Here is a 20,648-nt window from a genome sequence, read left to right as displayed (position 1 = left end):
TCTCCTGGGGTGCATTAGGCAGAGTGTTGCCAGCAGGTGGAGGGAGGTGATCCTGCCCTTCTCCTCAGCCCTGGGGAGGCCTCACCTGGAGTAGTGTGTCCAGTTCTGGGCTCCCCAATCCAAGAGAGACATGGCACTGCTGGAGAGAGTCCAGCGGAGGGCTACCAAGATGATTAGAGGGCTGGAGCACCTCTCTTATGAAGAAAGACTGCAAGAGACTCCAGGCCTGTTCAGCCTGCAGAAGAGAAGATTGAGAGGCGATCTCATCAATGTGTACAAGTATCTGAAGGGGGAGTGTCAAGAGGATGAGGCCAGCCTCTTCTCCGTGGTGCCCAGCAACAGGACAAGAGGCAACGGGCACAAACTGAACCACAGGAAGTTCCATCTGAAGCTGAGGAAAAACTTCTTCACTGTGAGGGTGACAGAGCATTGGAACAGGTTGCCCAGAGAGGTAGTGGAGTCTCCTTCCCTGGAGATATTCAAAACCCGTCTGGATGTGATCCTGGGCAATGTGCTCTAGAGGACCCTGCTGGAGCAGGGAGGTTGGACTAGATGATCTCCAGAGGTCCCTTCCAACCTAAACGATTCTGTGATTCTGTGGTTCTGTAATAGAAGGATTATACCATCTGGTCTTGAGAAGTGCTTAGCATCTCCAGCAAGACGTTGGATAAACTCCAGTGGAGGTCAGCAGAGACCTGATGCCACTGAACATTGCAGTGGGGTTGCCCATTTTGTATGGTCTAGTATGCATATCATACAAGCATTATCTGTGGTCTTATCTGGGCAGTGGGAATTGTTCAGTGTTGCCAGAACACTACTGTGGCCCCACGTGTGCTGTCCACGATGAATGCTAGAATAGTCAGATTAAACCCGGTTTTACCTCCTTGCCTTCTTAAGGTAAGCAGAGATTATACGATATAATGATACATGCACCAGTTGCTTATTAATCCCTAGCACTGTTGGACTGTTTCATTATTACTTGACCAGTTACCAAACTCCTCATTGTAGAAATAATCTTACATGCATTTTTCACTTATTCTTCTCTCCTGCAGATGCATAGCTTGGTTCAAGGTTATTAAAAATGTAAACAGATCAGGTAGTGCAACAATCTTATGTTTATCATTTCTGTCTTTGTCTTCATTTTTACTCATATTTACACTGAATTGAGCATAATTTAAAAAAGATGAAAGAAGAATGGCGGTGGCCCCCGAATTACCCTTCACAACAAATGATTCTCAAAACTAATTCTAAAATATGAAGGGCAGATTTTTTTTGCTGCAGCTGAAAAACAGCAGAAGGTGCTTTTAGTGGCGCTACAGTATACCATGTGGTATACTGTGACAGAAGCCAGCAAAGGGAAAGGATGGACAAGCAGACAGTTGTATTAAAGGTAACCAAATACAAAACCTTTTGAGCAAATAAATTCTGTACATGGCGGTGGCTGAGTCAATTACAGGTCCTCTCAACTATTAGTATGCCAAAACAGACAATATGCAGACAGTTTTAATAACAGTGGCAAGGATAATCTGAAGATTAACATGCAAAATGGATTGCTATTTTTGATTTTGCCCTATATTTATTTGAATTTAAATTTATTTTCTTTTTCTATTTTACCTTGATGCATTTCCTCTCATTAGCAGCAATCAATTCTTTAACGTGTTGAAAATTGGATCATTATCTTTTTTAAAGAATGGACAGGGCTTGAGAAGAAATGATAGAAAAGGTAGCTGCTGTAAATTGCTAAATATCCCTCTGAAAAAAGTATCAGAAATTTATTATTGAGAGGTTACAGGATATACTGCTTGATAAGTGGCATTCTTCATTCGGTGTGAGTATTGCGTCAGTGCCCTAACATGATGTTATGGCACTGTGATTTTGAAGATTTCATCTGTCAGCTGAGATGTACAACTGAGATCTTAACCTCTAATGATTATAGATTGTCTCATGGTGTTTTTCAAAAGAAAAGAGATAATATGCCAGTTCCAGCTGGATCTAATCTGCTTACCCAAATTATCCTGCCAACTGAATTATGTATATTTTTCTTTGCTTTCTGCTATAAAATTATGTTGCTAAACACCATCATTTCATTGGGGAGTAATATAAACTCTGTGGATGGTTTGCCTTAATTCAAGCAAAGCAGAATAAAAAGTAACTGCCTAGTCGCTACATAGACAAAACTATTGCTATTATTAAAATGTTACTGTCCTGACTACCAAAATGAACTTCTAACATTAAAAAAAAAAATAGAGATTTCTCTCTTTCCTCACCTTTTTTTTTGATCATGGGATACTTTTTTATGTAGCTCTTGTCATCTGAAAAGTTGTAGGGTACACAAGAAGTTGTAGCTCAGCATTTCAGAACCTCATTATGTCTGGAGGGATGCTGAGCTCTGCAAGATGAATAGGAGGAATTTAGTTAATCAAGCAGAAATATATTTTAACTGTCCCCTAGTTATTATCAGTGGGTGGCATTGGCAAGAGTCTAGTGCAAAGAAAAGTTTGTAGTGCTAACTGATTTGAAAAGGGACTTTTCTAGTGGTAATACATAGGAAGAAGCTGCACCCCTGGAAGTTTAACTCTTTATAAATTTGCTAATTCTGACTTCTACATTTAAAATTAATTTAACTCCTCATAGTTTAAAAAAGAAAAACAAAAAACCTTCCGCATGCCCATAGCATTTCTCCAACAAGATAACTGATGGTGATGCTGGAGAAGAATTGTTTTGTTTATAGAATGGATCCCTACATCTTTTACTTTATTTTAAAAGGAAAAAGTGAATTAATTTAACTATTTTTATATCTTTTCTGATTTCTTCTAGAATCCTGTGATTCATGGGTATCTAATCTTTGATTGATTTTACTATTGTACCTGCTGAGAGCACTCAGTGTTTCTGCAAAGGCATAAAAATTGTAATTACGTTCCTTGGTGGATCCATTTGTGAATTTTAGTTTTGATTCTGAATCTAAAGTTATTTTTATTCGTAATTCTGGCATAATTCTATAGTGAATTTGAGCTAAAAGCCCCTTGAGAACCCATCTATGGTTGCTGATGTTTGTATGTGAGTCATTTCTATGGCTTTGACTTTCCTTTCGGAGGGAACAGTCCATAGAGCTTAGTATTTGCTGTGAGGATGATCTGCAGTAGAGAGGGAATAATTGGCACCGGTGGGCAGATGATGCACAGGATGGTTATATACAGCTTACTGGCCCATTGTGATCTGTTCCTTGAGGATTATGAACACATTTTAATTCCTACTAAAAAGAACTGACTTGGCTTTTAGAGAACAGCTGGATTCTCCCCCAGCTGGTGCAGGGAAGTATGGTTGGGTCTCAGTTCTCTGTGGCACAAAGGTTCCTTCTACCAGTGAATAGTCTCAGAGGAAGGTGGTAATGGTAGGTATCACTGCCTGCCTCAGGGTCTGCATTTTACCTGGGGGGCATAAGAAATGGGAACAGCGGCAAGGGGGATGTTACGTATTAACATATTGTCTCACTCACTTTCCTCCCTCCAGCTGTTTTCTCTACAATCTGTATTGAGTGCTGACAGTGGGATGGTTGCAGTTGTTTTCCACTGCTACCACTTGTCCACTAATGAACTTTCTGTTGTAACTAGGAGTTTTTTGCTGGATATTCCAGCTGGTTTTGAACCCAGGGTATTCTGCTTTAAAATAAGAAGTTTCTTTCCTATTTGCTTTGGCTGTACAGCAGAGCAGAATACACCAAAGGAGCTTGCTCAAGTGGTGGTGCTTCTTAAACTAATATGCTTCATTTGTCACTAGGGCTGTTTTGTCCAGGTGATACAGAATTAGAGTTGTTGTGATTCCAGTCTGTGAACTGTCTCATTACTGCTACTTCAGGTATTTCTACCTAACTGTATAGAATTATGCTTTGCACAGAGTAGGTATCCTAAAGACTCTCTAGATGGTAAAATAATTTTGTTAACCTCCTATGTATACCAGCCACTGTGATGAACAACGGCACTTGTCTTCACAAATATTTTCCTCCCTTCATCTCTGTAATGCATATTTCAGCACCAAAAAAATAATACACCCTTTATGCTAGAGCTGATCAGTTTTGTGGTTTACAGATCTCATGCCACCCAGAAAGAGCATTATGAAGGACTTTACTTTATTTGTAAAATTTATTTGTACTTTACAAGAAATGATTTCCTTTGTAGTTACGTTTGGCTCACTGTGTTTTTAAAAATAAGACTGAATTGTATACTTCTTTAGAGAGCTATTCAGCATATCTCATTTTGTTGTCATTGCAGCAATCGCTGAAAAGAAGAGGCAGCAAAGACTTGCAAAAATCAGAAAAAAAGTCACAGCAGACACCAACGGAGGTATGTTAAAATAACAGGAGCCTGGATGCTCATGTTGAGGCTTGAGGGATATTATGGAAATGCATGTGATCTTGCAGATTTGCACTTCACTTGCTTGTTTGCTTTGGTCTTTGTTGTTCTGTATGCTGTGAAATGGAGAACTCTGACCTGAGATCTGCAGTAAGACGACACTATGTCAAGGACCACCTGAATGAACTGCTGGTGCTGCAACAGAGCCCACCAACTTTAATGTACTGTATACTTTAGGCAAAATAAGTAAATGGAAACACCAGTGAATCAAGACTATAGGCCCTTTGCATACTGGTTTCAGCATTTTTGGACACTTTATAATGGGAAGCAGTTCTAGTTACTTGGCATTGGAGTATGTAATTTAAAAAATCATCTTTTTTCACTTGTTGTGTATAGCAAGTGTAGAAAATACAAGTTTTTTTATAAGGGGCCCCCAAAAGGTATTTTCTGGGGACTGTGCAGGCTTTCATTGCAAGTACTGTAGGCTTTCTTCTCATTTTTTGTTTTAGATATATTTTTTCCTTTCTTTAATTTACTGATCAGTGAAAAAAAAATGACGGTAACAGAATCTATTAGTATCTGAAGCTAAGTACTTTTGATTGTTAATCTTGTAATTTAAGATCATCCACTGGAGGTCTCCTGTTTTACATCAAGTTTCTTCAAGTAATTCTTTTTCTTTTTGCTAAGGAGGATAATGAAGACCTGAAGTGCCAGTTGCAATTTGTCAAAGAAGAAGCAGCCTTAATGAGGAAAAAAATGGCTAAGATCGATAAGGAGAAAGACAGATTTGAACATGAGCTGCAAAAATATAGATCATTTTATGGCGATTTGGACAGTCCCTTGCCAAAAGGTGAAGCAGGTGGGCCACCTACTACAAGAGAAGCTGAACTCAAGCTTCGATTGAGACTTGTGGAGGAGGAAGCTAACATTCTTGGGAGGAAAATAGTGGAACTAGAAGTAGAAAATAGAGGACTAAAAGCAGAGCTTGATGACTTAAGAGGAGATGATTTCTCAGGGACCGCTAATCCGCTCCTGGGAGAGCAGAGTGAATCCCTGTCAGAACTGCGACAGCATTTGCAGCTAGTAGAAGATGAGACAGAATTGCTGAGGAGAAATTTAGCTGATTTGGAAGAACAAAACAAGCGTGTAACAGCTGAGCTGAACAAATACAAATACAAGTCTGGGGCCCATGAGAGCTCTAGGCACCATGATAATGCCAAGACAGAAGCACTACAGGAGGAGCTGAAAGCTGCACGAATGCAAATCAATGAGCTGAGTGGCAAAGTCATGCAACTCCAGTATGAGAACAGAGTATTAATGTCCAACATGCAGCGCTATGATTTGGCCTCTCATCTTGGGATCCGTGGCAGTCCCAGAGACAGTGATGCTGAAAGTGATGCAGGAAAAAAAGAAAGCGATGATGATTCCCGTCCCCCTCACCGCAAAAGGGAAGGCCCCATTGGTGGGGAAAGCGACTCGGAAGAGGTGCGCAACATCCGGTGCCTGACGCCCACAAGGTCTTTTTATCCTACACCAACTGGGTGGCAGAAAAGCTTCACTGACAGGCAGCAGATGAAGGATATCCGCTCTGAAGCTGAGCGACTAGGCAAGACAATAGATCGCTTGATTTCTGACACAAGTACCATCATAACAGAGGCAAGAATTTATGTAGCTAATGGGGATCTGTTTGGACTGATGGACGAAGAGGACGATGGCAGCAGAATACGTGAGCATGAGCTTCTCTACAGGATCAACGCACAGATGAAGGCGTTCAGGAAAGAACTCCAGACTTTCATCGACAGACTTGAAGTTCCAAAGTCATCAGATGACCGAAGTGCAGATGAACCTTTGTCAGTGAGTCAGGTAGACTTTTACTTATTACGGCCTACAGGTAAAAAGGCTCTGCCAAATGAATTAAGCCTAAAATTTGATGTATGGCACCTTAAAATGTGCCATACATCTGTTTGTTCTGTTACAGAATCTCTATTTCCTAAATTATTTTAAATCCCCAGTTGGCCATAAGAATCCTCTTTCCATCGATGGGGTTGTTTGTGAACAATGACTAAGTCTCATCCCCTTGAAATTAAAAGAATAATACCATAGTCACAAGTATTGGAGGAGGTAGAAGATTTTATTTCTTCTTCTGGCTTTGCAAGTGCATTTGCCAGAATTGTGCCATCCTCACGAGCAAAGGCAGTGCAGACAAGTTTTGGCATGAAGCAGTGCTGTGAAACCACTATTGAAGTTATTTTCATATTTTCACAACAGAAATGAAAATGAACATGGTTGTTTTCTTTGTAGTTGGCGTCGTGTTAAATGAATAAAAAGAAAATCCCAGTAATTAAAAAGAGGAGGAAGCATACAGTTTCCAAAATGATAAAGACATGACGAACCATGGGAAAAAGTAAATTGTGAAAATCTGTTTTTTAGAGTCAAAGAACGAAACTGCAGTATGTGAATAAAGGAACTGCTGAAATTGATTGTATCATTGGTTGAAGGGCTGTGGGTTGCTGCTGTCAGGTAGCGGTGGCTCGTGTCTTTTGTGCAGTTCCATTCTACCTCTCTCTCTCATCCCTGAAGAGAAGGGCCAGCAAACATCCTGCATACATCGTGCAGAGTTGTTCCAGATAGGTTTTGGGGAGCAAATTCCTTCCTGACTCGCAGCTATTTTCTTTTGCCATGAGAAATGAAAGTTACTTAAACTTATCTTGTCGTGCAGTCCTATAGCTGACAAATACTGTTATCGTGCAGAGTATTATCCCAGTGTTTTAGTAAATCTGTTGTGTTAATTCACTTTGTGCTGTCCTGCTAGTTTACAGTCAGAGTAGTTGCCAGGTGAAGCTGAAAGCTATTATTTCTTATTTGTATGCTGACTAATTAGTCTTTTGTTTCCTTGTATCAGAAAGTCACAGACGCAGTGAGTTTAAAGCTAATCAATTACTATACATGTACTGCATGAAATGAAACAGAAAAGGCATTTTAGCATGCTCACTTTCTGATGTAGCAATAGCTCTAAGCTTGTAGAGCTCCCATTAACTTAAAGATAGAGCACTGCATGTTCTCATACAAACTTAAAGTAAACTAATTAGTATTTTCTCTAAAAAAGCAGTAGTCAAATTTGTCTTCTCAGGACGTGACCATGCAGAACTCCTGCTGAAGTCAATGGGAGATGGGCACCTGGTGCCTCCACAAGCGTAGTCAAATTCACTATTTATTTTGCTGAAACTTTGGACTTGCTGTTCCATTAATTGACTGTTCTCTTTGTCTTTGTATTTACTTTCCTAGATGTTCCAGCCTATCATTTTACTTATTCTCATCCTTGTATTATTTTCATCCCTTTCATACACAACAATATTTAAACTTGTCTTCCTTTTTACACTGTTTTTTGTACTGTAAGCCATTCATCATTTACTGTTCATTGTAGTATTATTTTCAGTTTGTTTATTTTGTCCACCCTCCAAGATAAGAAGTGCAAGAGACATAGTTTCTGTAATAGCCACTGCTGTAAAAACACTGAAGACTACTTGTTTGCCAAAAAACAAAAAAAAAAAACCAAAAAAGCAAAACATCATATACCAAAAAGTCACCCAGTTGAATAGGAAACCTCTCACCAAGGTATTCCAGGTAAGCAAACAAAAACCAGTATTTTTCAATTTGTCTGATTTTATCATTTTTAAATAAAATAACCTTGAGTGAATTGAACAAATTTAACTAATATTCATTAATTTTGTGCCAAACTGGAAGCAAAACAGAATGGTGCAGGGTGGGTGTGAGGAGTCTGCTCCTTTTTCCTTTCCACTTCCAGAAAAATAATTTGTATTCTACCACATATGAATAGTAAAACCACATTCAGTGTGTATTCTGCAATTGTATTTCACAACTTGTATATGTTCTGCATGATTTTGATGATACTATTTTTCGGCATTGTATTATGTGGATTAGACACCCAAGTTCTACCCTGTAGTAACAGTTTTGCATTAGTCTGCCACTGAAGAGATGAAATTTTGCAACTTCTCATTACATTACTGAGAGTTCTGGATTTGCAGCTCATTTTAATTCAGGCCTGTAATGTGAACATGATACCTTAGGCTGGAGAACTGCTTGGTTACTTCTGTGGTGAATGGAATTTGATGTGGGGGGAGAGGGAGGGAGTGAAATTGGAACGGTTGATGTAGAGCACTTATTTGGAAATGGGGCAAGGAACCTGAGCCCACTGAGAATGACATAGGCAAGGGGGATGCATCAGAGTAAGGGAGGAGTCTTCTGAGAGCAGTAGGCTGGTTGCATCCTGTATTTATTCTAGAAAAATGGCCACGCAGTATGGCGCGAATGGTCAAAAGTCAGTGTTCTGACTTGAACTAAAACAAACAATGCTAGTTACCTTGTCTGATATCAAAACAGCATTTCCTAACAACCTACTTTATCAGAAAACGTTTTCCAGTATAGCCTCACAGCTGCCAGGGCCCTGGTTGCTCTCATTCAGGTTTCAGAAGAAGTTTAGAATGAACATAATGACCCTTGGCTTGGTGAGTAACCTTGCTGTCTAACCATGCCAGAGGTGAGTGACCACACATGAGGGAGGCTTGTGTGCATATCTATGCTGCTCTGCATTGATGATCACTGTATATTCCTGTCTTGCCTACAAGAGGCTGCAGTGAGAACAGAGGTGACTCACAATAACCCTCCCCGTCACACTGAAACCGAGTAGTTGTTATGAGTAGTAGATCCTCCACTGTGAAAACTTCATTTGAAATGCCCAATAGAGCTCCGTTTTGTTTTCTGATTTATTCAGCCTATTTTGAAACCATCCAACAGATTTGAATGCTCCAAAGTCCATTATTTACAAGTACGTAAGTCTATTAGTGAAGATTTATTAGGCAGATGCCATGATAAAGGATCTGGTAATAAATACTGGTATTAAGTAAAGCAGCTGCTTTTTCACATAGCAATAATGATTCCTTTTGATTTATCATGCCAGCAGTTTGTTCACTTCACTTGTTCCCAAGTGAGAACAGTTCACCTCCATGCCTCTCCCCAGCTAAGCAGAAGCCTGCCAAAGGTTGTGCCCTGCTGCATGAAATAATTCTGTTTTGAGAGAAACCGCTCGGAGGTGAGCAGAGGTTAGGTAATGGAATTTATTTTGTGGGAACTGAAAAGATAGTAAACTCACAACATTCAGAATTAAACAAAACTGATATTTTTCTCCTTATTTCTCTAGCTTTGCCTCAGCACGCTCTCTTCGAGCATAGCATCAATTAATTCACCCATACTGATTTAATCTAAATATTTATTCCTACCCAGGGTTATTGTCTTTATTATTTATTTTGAAGTTATTGAGAGGTATGTAAAGAAAATGATAATCAACAAAGAGGTAAAGAGATGAATAGATCACCTGGTCTGGTATCCTGATTTGAGAGAAAGTCAGGCCCAGAGTAATCTAGAAGAGTTGCTAAGCTGCTTTAATTTATGCTCAGTTGCTTAAAAGTTAAATTCCATGTATTTGGAATTATTATGACAATGCCTGGTCTAATCACATCTTCCCTTGACAGTGAATTTCTGTAACCTTAAAGATAGTTCTCAAGCCACAGGATGATCACTGGGAGAAGACCCTTCTGCTTTTCTGTCAGTCATCCAGATTTCTCAGCAAGTGTCTGATAAGTTCCTTTTTTCCCACATGGATTTGCATTGTGGACCATAAAAAAGTAATAACTCTAGGCTTAAACTTGTCTTATCAAATCTTAGCACAAGACTGACTTTTTGTTTTTCTTTTTTTTTTTTTTTTAGTATCCCCTTTGGGGGAAGAAATATCATTTTCTTAAATGTTATTGAATAAGTCTCATAAAGGAGAAAAAATCATACTCAAATCTGATCTGGAGTTCTAGGCTTTTGGATTTTAACTCATACTTATCCCTTCCTCAGTCTTGTATATATTAAAGATGAGTAGAGAGAGCTTGATTTACATTGAGTGTATCAGTATCAGTACTAATGTAAAATAGTGGGAAAACATAATACACTGAATTCACATGTTGAATATGACTTGGCAGTATTTTGGAAAAGATGTGCTTCATTTTCAGATATCAAGGAAGGTAAATGTCTGTGAACACCTTGAGTCAAGAGGTGGAGATACCTCTGCACAGGACTGGCAATTATAACCTCATTGATTTCTCACAATGGTTTTCTTTGCATATACCTTTAGATTTACTTCATGTGAATTGAACTTTTCTGACCTTAATTCAGTGAGGCATCAAGAAATGAAATCAAAGTTCAGGATTTTGGGACATTTAGGGAGCTATTACAGCAGCTGACAGTCTGAAATGAAGGGATACCAAAGCATCTCAAATCATTTCAGAAGCTTCCCACAGGCCTTATATCTGTGATGAGCAAGCAGAACTGTGAGGACCCCTGCAAACCTCAGTACAGAGAAATGTCTTTGAGAAATGAGACATTTTTATCACAGCCTTCTGCATCCAGCTTGAAGGGAACAATGAGCTACTTATTTTTTTCACACTAGATACTGCAGAGAAGTTCACAGCCCCCCCTCCCCCCACCACCATTCTTCACTATTTTAAAAGCTGCTGAGAAAGCTAATAAAATCAACACAGGGATCTATCCATAGCCAGAAGGTAACATGTAGCCAAAGAAATAAGCACTCTGTCTTGCTGAATAGAAATGACTTGGTCTCACAAAGAAATGTAGCTTTACTTGTCAGGAAAGGAAGCAGATTCTCTCCACTCAGTTACTGGCCTGGTGGGCAAAGTCCATCTCACAGGTCGGTTGGCAAATTCAGTCCAACACATCTACATCCTCTAGCTGAAGTGCCTGGGAATCAGGCAAAGAAGAGTGGCTGCCCTCCTCGCATTATCATGCTGGCCAGAGCACCAAACAGAGCACTGCTAATTCATTAAATTCTGTCTGCCACATAGAATATAATTCTAAATAGCAAAAATAGTAAGAAGAAGAACATAAAATATTACTTTAATGTGGCAACAAGCCAGATATGCCAGGTTATCTCTATGTTCAAATCTCAGTTATGCTGATGGCAGATTCACAAATAACTTCTTAGAATGTGCTACAATAAGAAAATGTAAAACAGTTTTTGCCTCTGTTGATCGGTTGAAGAACATCTTTGTAGCAGTACTCTTGTTGTTTCAGATAAAAGGAGGAGCGGTTCTGACACTCCTAGTTTGTTTTTCGGAGGCGTTGCCTGTGATTTGCAGCTCCCCTGCTAGTGATCTCTTCTCTAACTGTTGATGTTTGTGCTAGTGGCATGCAAGTGTAGTAAGAGAAACACAGAGAAAATTTAAGCAAGAGCAGTGGCCAAATTGTCATTGACTGAACAAAAGCCAGGCATTTCTGAAGAGGCAGATACCTGTACCGTTGGTTTTTCCTGTGCGGAGCTGCTCAAATGATGCAGACCTCGCTAATATAAACACAGGAAGTATAATGAAGTTCATCAATTACTTGAGTGGACACGCTATATATGCTTTAATATGCATAATATTTCAGAGTTTAAAGAAATGTTTATCATTGCTCTCTAAAACCTATGATAAGAGGAGGCTGAATTAACCCAAATTGAGGTAGGTTTTTTTTTCAAATGAAGGAAAAGCCTGTCAACAATAAAGCATCTGGTCTAGGTCAGTGAGGCAGGGTTAATATTTGTAAGTGTGCTTAGAATAAAGTTCAGATGTTAAGGAAGCTTTCACCATCATAGTAAACAACCTTTATGGAGCACATTTCATCTAAAAGATCATCATTACAGCTTACGTTTTAAGTTGCCCCAAGTCATTTCATGAACAAATGAAATTGTCCAGTTCCTCTGGAGCACAATATAGAAATGACACGAGTATGCAGTCCTAGAAAACTGTGAGACGCAATACTTTTTGCTGCTGATAGGTCCAGTGAAGTAAATGAGGCAACTCATACACAGCTCTGAGGTCTAAGTGTTAGAAAGATTATGTAAGAGTACACAGAAATGTTGCACAAGCTTTTAATGAAGGGGATGTGGTAAGCGACATCCGTTTGAAATGAGTGGAGGAATCTTGTTCTGTGGAATAGAATTAATGCAAGTCTGAACTTGGGCAGGATATTAGCATTAATATTCCATTCTTGCAAAAAAAAAAAAAAAAAGTTGAATTTTAACCCCAAGATTGCCTTAATTTTACATTACTCTGAATGCACACTCACAGCGTGCCTTCCACGTTCTTCCAGAAAGAAGAGATCTTCTGGCATATATAGATCTAATCCTGATGCTTTTATACCTATGTAAATTGGAAATAGCTCAGATGAATTTTTATGTCATTTAGCATATGCATTTTTTCCTGTAATGCAACCAGAGAAATGCAAATAATTGTGTCCTATTTAAAGTCAGCTCTGAATGCCCTGACAGTATACTTCTACAAATATTTTCTTCACTGTTACAGAAGAATTCCCATGATACTAGAGTGATCATCTTCTCCAGGATCAATGGTATTACTTTCAACTAAAAATAACTATGTCTGAAGCCCCAGTTAAAGAGAGCGAGTAAGTGTCTGCTGACACATGTCACCAGTGCTTCAGAATCAAAACTACAAGACAGCAGGTGCCATAGGGCACAAATATGCCCGGCAGCCGGAATACAGAAAATTGCCAAAAACTTGACTGTCTAAATATGTGTTATAAAAAGACATGAACTGCGCATGAACTTTGGGAGTTGTTTACAAAAAGAAGCAGAATTTTGACATATTGGATGCCCTTCCCCTTAATCACCCCAGAATTTGATAGGTGAGTGGGAGACTTCTGAAAGTGTTCGTATCAGGGACCTAATTCCCATTAGCTTAGATTTCTGTCCCTGATTTTCTTTTGATGCTGGGGGAAGTGATGTTCAAACCCAACTTTTGCTATTACATATGCAGATACCTATGGGGATAATTACAGTGGCTTTATTTAAAGTAAACATCTAAAGTATCTGCCATTGATTTCCAATAAAACCTTGGAGAAATGGCATGATATAACACTTTATTGGCTCTGTATCCCTGCTAGTATATAATATACACATTTGCAGAAGTGCAAAATAGTAAGAGGAGACAGAATTCATACTCCCTTCTGCCCATTTCCTGACTTACATATCCACTGTTAGCATTTATTATTAGTATTTATTTATTATTATTTATTTATTATTTTGCTAAGATTCTTGAAGTGTAAAAAATAACATCAGTCAGGAATCTGATGTTGCAGATGGGTTGATTACAGTGGTAGCAGTTCTGTGCTTTCTCCTTGTTACCAGCTTTATGGTGGCACAGCAAAATGAATGTGCTGTTACCTAGCTAGCACAGCAGAAGTGAAGATACTTATCAAAAATGATCTTGAGCACAGAATAGCAACCAGAGTACACATTACTGAAGGCCCGGAATTATAGCCCATCCTAATACTCATGCTCCTGATTTCAATCTTGCTATTATTTAAGGTAGATTAAATAAGGCCTATGTTAAATTGACCCCTTTTTCCTATATGGGCACAGCCTACTAGCTAGACCGTGGCCACACTGATGGGAATGTGTCAGGGATATGATTAAGAGAAATTTAGCCGAGGACTTCTCCAAAACGCCATTGCATCCTTTCTGTTGAGGTGCTGACTATTAACAAAAGCAGGGCTGATGCCAGGTATAGGCAAAGTATGCTTTGCCTATGGAAGCAGTACGTTAGCTGTGGTAAACCTATCATGGCCTTGTAGCTTTTCTTGCCTATATAAGAGTCCAGAAAGCCCTTTCCTGCTGTCTGCTGCTGCTGTAGAAGGGACAGTCGTCATTTGTGGGATAACCATTTTTTTTCAATGAAAGCAAAAGCTGCTACTCATAAGGGTGTCAGGAACAATGAGCCCAGGTTTTTAGAGCTCTCTTTGTGGTGTTTGTTCTAGCTTTGCTCTGACTTTCCCATAGGAGGAAGAGTTTAAAATGGCCCTTTGACGTGCTTGCAGCAACATTTAGGTTTGCCTACCTAGTCTCAAGCTGTCTCTGAACTGTCATCCCGCTGCTGTGGGTAGGCCAGGAAATTTCCTTTTTCCAAGCATGATCCTGGAAAAGAGTGTGTTTAGAATAGTGTTTGTAGCCATCCAGGACAGCCTTTCAGTGGGCAGGGAGAAGAAAGGCATATCTGATTTCTTTGCATGGCAGCATGCCCTTGCAGTGATGATCAGCAGGTATGATGAACATATGAGGACATTTTTGTTAAAGAAGAAAATGCTTTCTTCAAACAGCCATTTTCCAAAGTCGGACAGCACTTTAAAGAGAGGGCTGGGGTCAAGTTATGATCTCAATCAGGGAAACAGTGCAGTTTAAGTTCCGTTAAGTCCTGTATATGAGAAGGCAGAGCTCCTTCACAACCCTGTCAACTTCTTCAAGTCTTCTGCCTCCTTGGTGAAAGCCATGTGCCTAACCCCCTGTCAGAGGCCTCCCTGAGCCCACAAAGACCTGATCTACAGCTCAGTGGTGGAGCTCATGTGGAGGGCCCCGGTGATCTGAGTGGGATTCAGATCTAGTCTGCTAATGAGCGGCTCGCTCTCCCACTTATTTCTTATTCCTCACATTGACAAAAATGTAGGATTTTGCCTGGGTGAAAACTCAAGCCCTGAGATTTAGTCTGTTGTTTTCTTTAATTCTTCTGTGTTTTATTTCAAAGAGTTTGCATAACAAGACAAGGGGCATTGAGTCTAGTATTAAGTACACAAGAATAATAGTGTGTGCTGAGGGGAAATGGAAGAGTGAAAGAAACGTGTTTTCAGTTTCTGTCTTCGTTGGCGCTGGTGCAGCTGTGCTGGCTTCAGTGAGGAGGCAGCGTGTGGCACACAGCTCCCAGCTGCAGGCTCAGTTCAGCTCCCAGGCACTCAGGCTTCGCTCCCAGCGGTGCCAGCTGGCGTGTTTGGAAGTAACTTCCCGAGAGAAAGGCAAACTGATTTTATGAAAGGATTTTTAAATCCTAAGAGTATAGAGGCTGGGAATTTTCTTCAGGAGCATTCAGTCATGTACTTGAGCACCTTCGTTGAGTTTTACATGACTTTTGAAATGTTTGCAAATAGCCCAAGTCCCATTATTTATCTTACATGGAAGCAGAATAAGCACCCGAGTAATGTATTCACTGAGACTTACAGCTAGACCATATAAGGAGAAAAAATGTGTTTTCCCTGAAACCTGCTTTGGTATTTACTATGAAATGCACCCAGAGTTAAAATCTTTATGCTGTGCATGGATTTTATCCCAGATATGGCTCATTGTTCTCAAGAGGAAAGTGCTGACTAAGCTAAGTATGCGTGAATCCTCCGATCATGTCCTTCGTCTCACAAATCCTCCTGTCATCAGCTGATGTGCTCTGCCCACAAATATATATATCACTCCTGTTCAGTGCATTTGAAGATACACATCTGATGACAGCATTTGATCATTATTTTATGCTGCATGAGACAAATATGAGGTGGCCCTTCTCCAGGTATACATATGGACAAACGTTCTATGAAATGTGAAATTTATGACTATGGTTGATCTCAGTCATTGTCCCCAGGTACATCCAAGCGTGGCAATGCACAATTACCTGGCAGGGTGGTGGTGGTTGAATGCAGCTTCTTCCTGTGGAGAATGACCTCACTGTGCCAAATAAAAGCAGCCCAGCAACCGGTTTTGAAGCCAAATGGCACCAGCTGGTGTCCACTCTACTTAGGGCTATTCTTTCTAAGGAAAATTTTTCTGAGAGAGAGCCTGTGGGAATGGGTCCCAAATAGAGGGAGGGAGGGAGCTGCAGTTAAATTTAGCAGGGTAGATAAACCATGTTAATACTGTGCCCGCTGGAGTTGTCCGAATGGAGTGGAAACCCAGTGGAAGCCGGGCTAAGTTTACACCTGTTTGTAATCTATAGCAGAGAAGCAGTTACAGTGAAGCCCACGAGCAAAGATGGCAATTTGACATTGTGTGCAAGAGTCTCTCTGCCTCCGTGAGATGCCGAGGTGGGCAGAGATGCAAAGAGCAAGCCAGAGCTCCTCGCACCTGCAGCTGCAGCCCAGCCAGCTGTGGAGCAGCAGGGGAGCTGCTTGAGGCTGCTACATTGGCTGGAGGGTCTCCTATGGACTCTCGCCTGTTGGATCATTTTTATCACAGAAGCTCCCTTTCCTCACCCTATACCTGCCCTTGCTATGTGCATCCCCAAGGCTTTAAATACAGGCTGAGGTGTGTTTGAAACATCCTTACTAGTGTTTCACCTGGGATGAGTTTCCCTGCGCAAGGGAGCTTCTCCATTCAATTTCAACCACTTTGCTGAGACACAAAGAATCTTAACAGACTGGAGAATCTGATCCAGAATCCTTATAAAAGTAGTGGGAATATTTGGGTATATCCCAAAGAAACCATTATCAACATTCCCAGAATGCCAGACAATAAGTTTACACAATACCCAATAATTCCATACTTTGTAAGTGATTTTGATACAGAAGAAGATTTTAGGGACGAGCAGTTTGCTTTTCGCTCTTTAAGATAGCTGTTAACCAACAAAATTGCCTCTTTAAACCTACCTTCTTTACAAAACAGTTTATAATGATCAAGCTGCAAAGCTCAAAATAATAATAATAAATATAACCCTGAAAAGTGAGTTTGGAAAGCAGAAAATAATCTTCCTTTACAACATGGATGCTAATAAAAGAAGTCTAAAATTGCCTATTGTCATAGCTTTAATATTAACACTGGCTGCTTTGGCAAGCTTTAAAGACTGGGCTGCACTATAAAACCTAAAAATGTCCTGGACTTGGAGTTGTTTACACAAAATATGAGGAGATATAAAGTTACAGAGCTGGGGGTTGGAAGAGATGGCTTTAAAACCATCCTCCATGCACTGACGTCACATAGAGGCCAGCTGCTAGGATGATGCTAAACGGAACTGTTTTTCAGTTTGCAAAAGTTGTGGAGTTATTCAAAGAGATTTGCAAATGCTGCCCTGTTTGAAAGGTTGTATCTTGTTTAGCTTTCTTTTTCCTTTTAAAGATCAAGATTTGCAGAACTGGATCTCAGCTAGCTATGCATTTCATTGCTTTCACTGCTGTTTAGAAATGGACTGAAAAACTTCTAAAGGATTTCTTACTCTATGAAAGGTATGATTTTGTTTCATTTTAAATTAGTATTTTTGAACAGTTTTAAACTGTTAAGATTTAAAAAACAATGAAAATTACTAATGTGGCAAACAGTTACTTAAACATCTCTCTAATGTTCCTATTTATATGTTATGCAGCATTTAGGTATGTTATGCTTGTTCTTTATTTGTACAGAACTGAACTTGATCAGTTCAGTTAGTTTCTCCAGAGCAGGGACAGATATATTAACCAAATACAGATGATAGGTACCATTTTGAACACTTCAGTCCTTATATTTTTCTTTTTCTCTTCTTCTTTCCTCTTCTCTCTCTTCCTTTCTTTTTCTTTTCCTTCCTTCCTTCTTTCCCTCTTTTTCCTCTTTTCCTTTCTTTCTCTCTTTTCCTCCACCCCCTCCTTCCTTCTTTCCTTCTTTTTTCTTTTTCTTTTTCTTTTTCTTTTTCTTTTTCTTTTTCTTTTTCTTTTTCTTTTTCTTTTTCTTTTTCTTTTTCTTTTTCTTCCTTTTTCTTTTTCTTTTTCTTCCTTTTCCTTTCTCTTTCTCTTTTCCTTTCTCTTTTCCTTTCCCTTTCTTTTTTCCTTTTCCTTTTTTTCCCTTTCCCTTTCTTTTTTCCTTTTCCTTTTTCTTTCCCTTTCCCTTTCTGTTTCCGTTTCCCTTTCCCTTTTTCTCTCTTCTTCCTCTTTTTCTTTCTCTTTTCTTTCTTTCTATCTTTTCTTTCTTTCTTTCTTTTTTCTTTCTTTCTTTTTCTGCCTCTCTCTCTCTTCCTCTCTTTTTTTCTTCCTCTCTCTTTCAAATGTCATTTCTTTTTAGATATAAAGTGCACAATAATGTAACACCTGTCACTCTTTTTTAACTGGGTAAATAAATAAATAATTTTACAATTTCCTTAGTCATCCAAAATGCAGCACCTTGTTAGAAATACAGTTTAATAGCTTTTTTCTAAAATCGGGGGAAGACTTGTATATCCGAATGGTTGTGCACACGCAATCTAATTAATCTGTGTTGAAAAAAAAATCTTCTCTACTGGTAACACTACAGTTTATTTTCAGAATTTCCATACTCCAGTTAGAGAGGTTGATTTCAAACTATTTTGTATTTTTAATATGTAGATAGAAAGGACATAGGTAAGACATAGGGCAATAGTAACATTAACATCAAATACTAGCTTAAAACATTTTTTTGCTTGAGAGGAGGGAGGGCTAGAGGAAGAGTAAAGGGAAAATGCATCTGATGTAGACAAAATTGATTATTTACTTGAAGTTGGTTGCTGTAATGAGTTTCTGACCTTGTCTAGGACATGCAGAAAAAGCCAATACTGGAAGTACACAGATAGTGTTCTGTTCCACACAGAAAATTAAAATCATGCCTGCCTTTTGTTTACATAAAAGGGAAATAGACTTTTAAATAAAAAAGAAGTGGCATTTTGTGTCTTATTGGGTTGTATAAGCCATGTGAGAGGCCCATGAGGACATCCCAGTACTGACTACAGACAGAGGGTATATTACCAGGGCTACAGATTAGATTTTTATTCCTGGTTCCCAAGTAGGAAAAAAATCAGACAGACCCCCCTCCCCCCCATACAAAAAAGGAAAAGAGACACAAAGAGATAGGATTTAACATTCTCCCAGGAATTTATCCAGCGTAGAAAAGAAGCAGAAGTGTATAGTCATCCAGCTGCTAGCATCAGTAAACATGAGTTTCCTTCTCAGTATTTGTGTCAAAAGGAAATCAGAGAAGCGAAAGAGGCAGTACAAGTTTGCTGTGGAGCTTGGAGCTACACATAACTATCAGTATGTAACCTTTTCCAAGACCTTATTGCATTTTGATGGTATCCAATCTATTTCTATAATTAGAGTCCCATATGAAACAGCTTGTAAATTGTTAAGGTGGATGCAAACATGGCAATAATGGTTCCCAGCACTAAGAAACCGTGAGCAGTCTTTTAATGCTGTATGCATGCTGGAAAGGATTACAGATTATATATTTGTTCTGATATGTATATATAAGATTATAATGTATAGTCTTGAGTTTCTCTCCAGTAATACGTATTTATTGCTGCTGATTGAGTCATGCTCATTACTACTAATGGTGTACTGGGTGACTCATGATTTGTACAACTTGTAAGCAGATTTTGCCTGTATCTCTAGTTCATGACTTGACAGTGTTTCCACAGTTTATCTGTTTCTTTCTGACACACATTTGAAAGAATCTGGAGAAGCAGAGTCAATAGAGAAATTATTTTGATATATCTCTCTGAGATGTCTTGAAAAAGTTATAAAGGCATAAATGTAGCAAAAAAAAAAAAAAAAAGCAAATGACTGCACCAAAAGTTACAACCTTTGAAATAGCAAAGTGAGAAAGCATTGAAATGGTTGTAAAGTTCTTTAGCAATAGATGTTTAAATTGCAATAGATTATTAATGCAGCAGGATTTTAGTAAGTTGTTTTTGATCAACACTTAACCAAAATCTTTGGCACAAAGCTGAAACTTTGGTCTGGAGAGGTAAAGTCTCTATAGCCTGGCTGCCTTCCCAAGGAAGCCATGAGCAAACCAGAGTTTGACTTCTCTTATGTTGAGAATGCTGTATTGTCTTTCAGCAGCTCTCTTAGTTTCAGGGAATTTTATGTTTTTGTAAAGCTGCTCTATATGCTTCTAGGCAACTGGAAAAAGAAAAGGTTTGAAATATCTCTGTAAATAGTTCAGGGACAGATTGCCATTTCAGAGTTCTAAGTCAGCTGTGAAGAAAAGTTTGAAGGAGCTAAACTCCAATGCCATGTTACGTGGTGACGTGGTGACCCCACTGTGAAATTGTGAAACAACCTGGCAGAGATATTCAGAACATAATCAGCCCGTTCTCTAAGACCTCAGTCCAAAACTCTTTGGGGTGAACAGTTTTGCTACCACTGAATTTGAATTGGGCCCTTGGTAGCTGTCAGTTGAAACATCCTGTAGCAGGACTTCATATGATGCAAAGACCCAAGCAACCTGTTGGACTTCAGCTGAGCTCTCTGCTTATTTGTTAATGAAAGAAGCCGATTCCAAGTTTGGCATCAGCTCACCAGTCAGCTGAAATAATGCAGACACTGGTAAGCATAGGAGCCACAGCTGAATAAACATGACTTGCCTAATAAAATAGGGGATGAGGAAGAACTTTGCAGGAAGCTCAAGAATGAGTATTCACTATAGCAAAGAAAATATAGAAG

At 39.2% G+C, this 20,648-nt stretch overlaps 1 protein-coding gene across 8 annotated transcripts in view; it reads left to right on the top strand.

Moving 5' to 3' along the window:
* Nucleotides 1-17,451, top strand: part of MTCL3 (MTCL family member 3) — a 47,263-nt gene extending 29,812 nt beyond the window's left edge. For 2 of the 8 annotated variants that reach the window (XM_068938247.1, XM_068938254.1), the window contains 3 exons: nucleotides 4,269-4,340; nucleotides 5,037-7,973; nucleotides 17,344-17,451. In XM_068938247.1, coding sequence (XP_068794348.1) covers nucleotides 4,269-4,340; nucleotides 5,037-6,353 — 1,389 coding nt within the window. In that variant the 3' untranslated portion in view covers nucleotides 6,354-7,973; nucleotides 17,344-17,451. Of the gene's footprint in view, nucleotides 1-4,268; nucleotides 4,341-5,036; nucleotides 7,974-9,327; nucleotides 9,460-17,343 lie in introns of all 8 variants that reach the window. The other 6 variants (XM_068938251.1, XM_068938253.1, XM_068938250.1 and 3 more) reach the window with 6 other exon arrangements.
* Nucleotides 17,452-20,648: the final 3,197 nt, after the last annotated feature.

Source organism: Struthio camelus, chromosome 3 (genome assembly GCF_040807025.1).
Source record: "Struthio camelus isolate bStrCam1 chromosome 3, bStrCam1.hap1, whole genome shotgun sequence".
Lineage (NCBI taxonomy): Eukaryota > Metazoa > Chordata > Aves > Struthioniformes > Struthionidae > Struthio > Struthio camelus.
The sequence above is the reverse complement of the archived record's forward strand: the minus strand, read 5'-3'. Positions and strand labels throughout refer to the sequence as shown.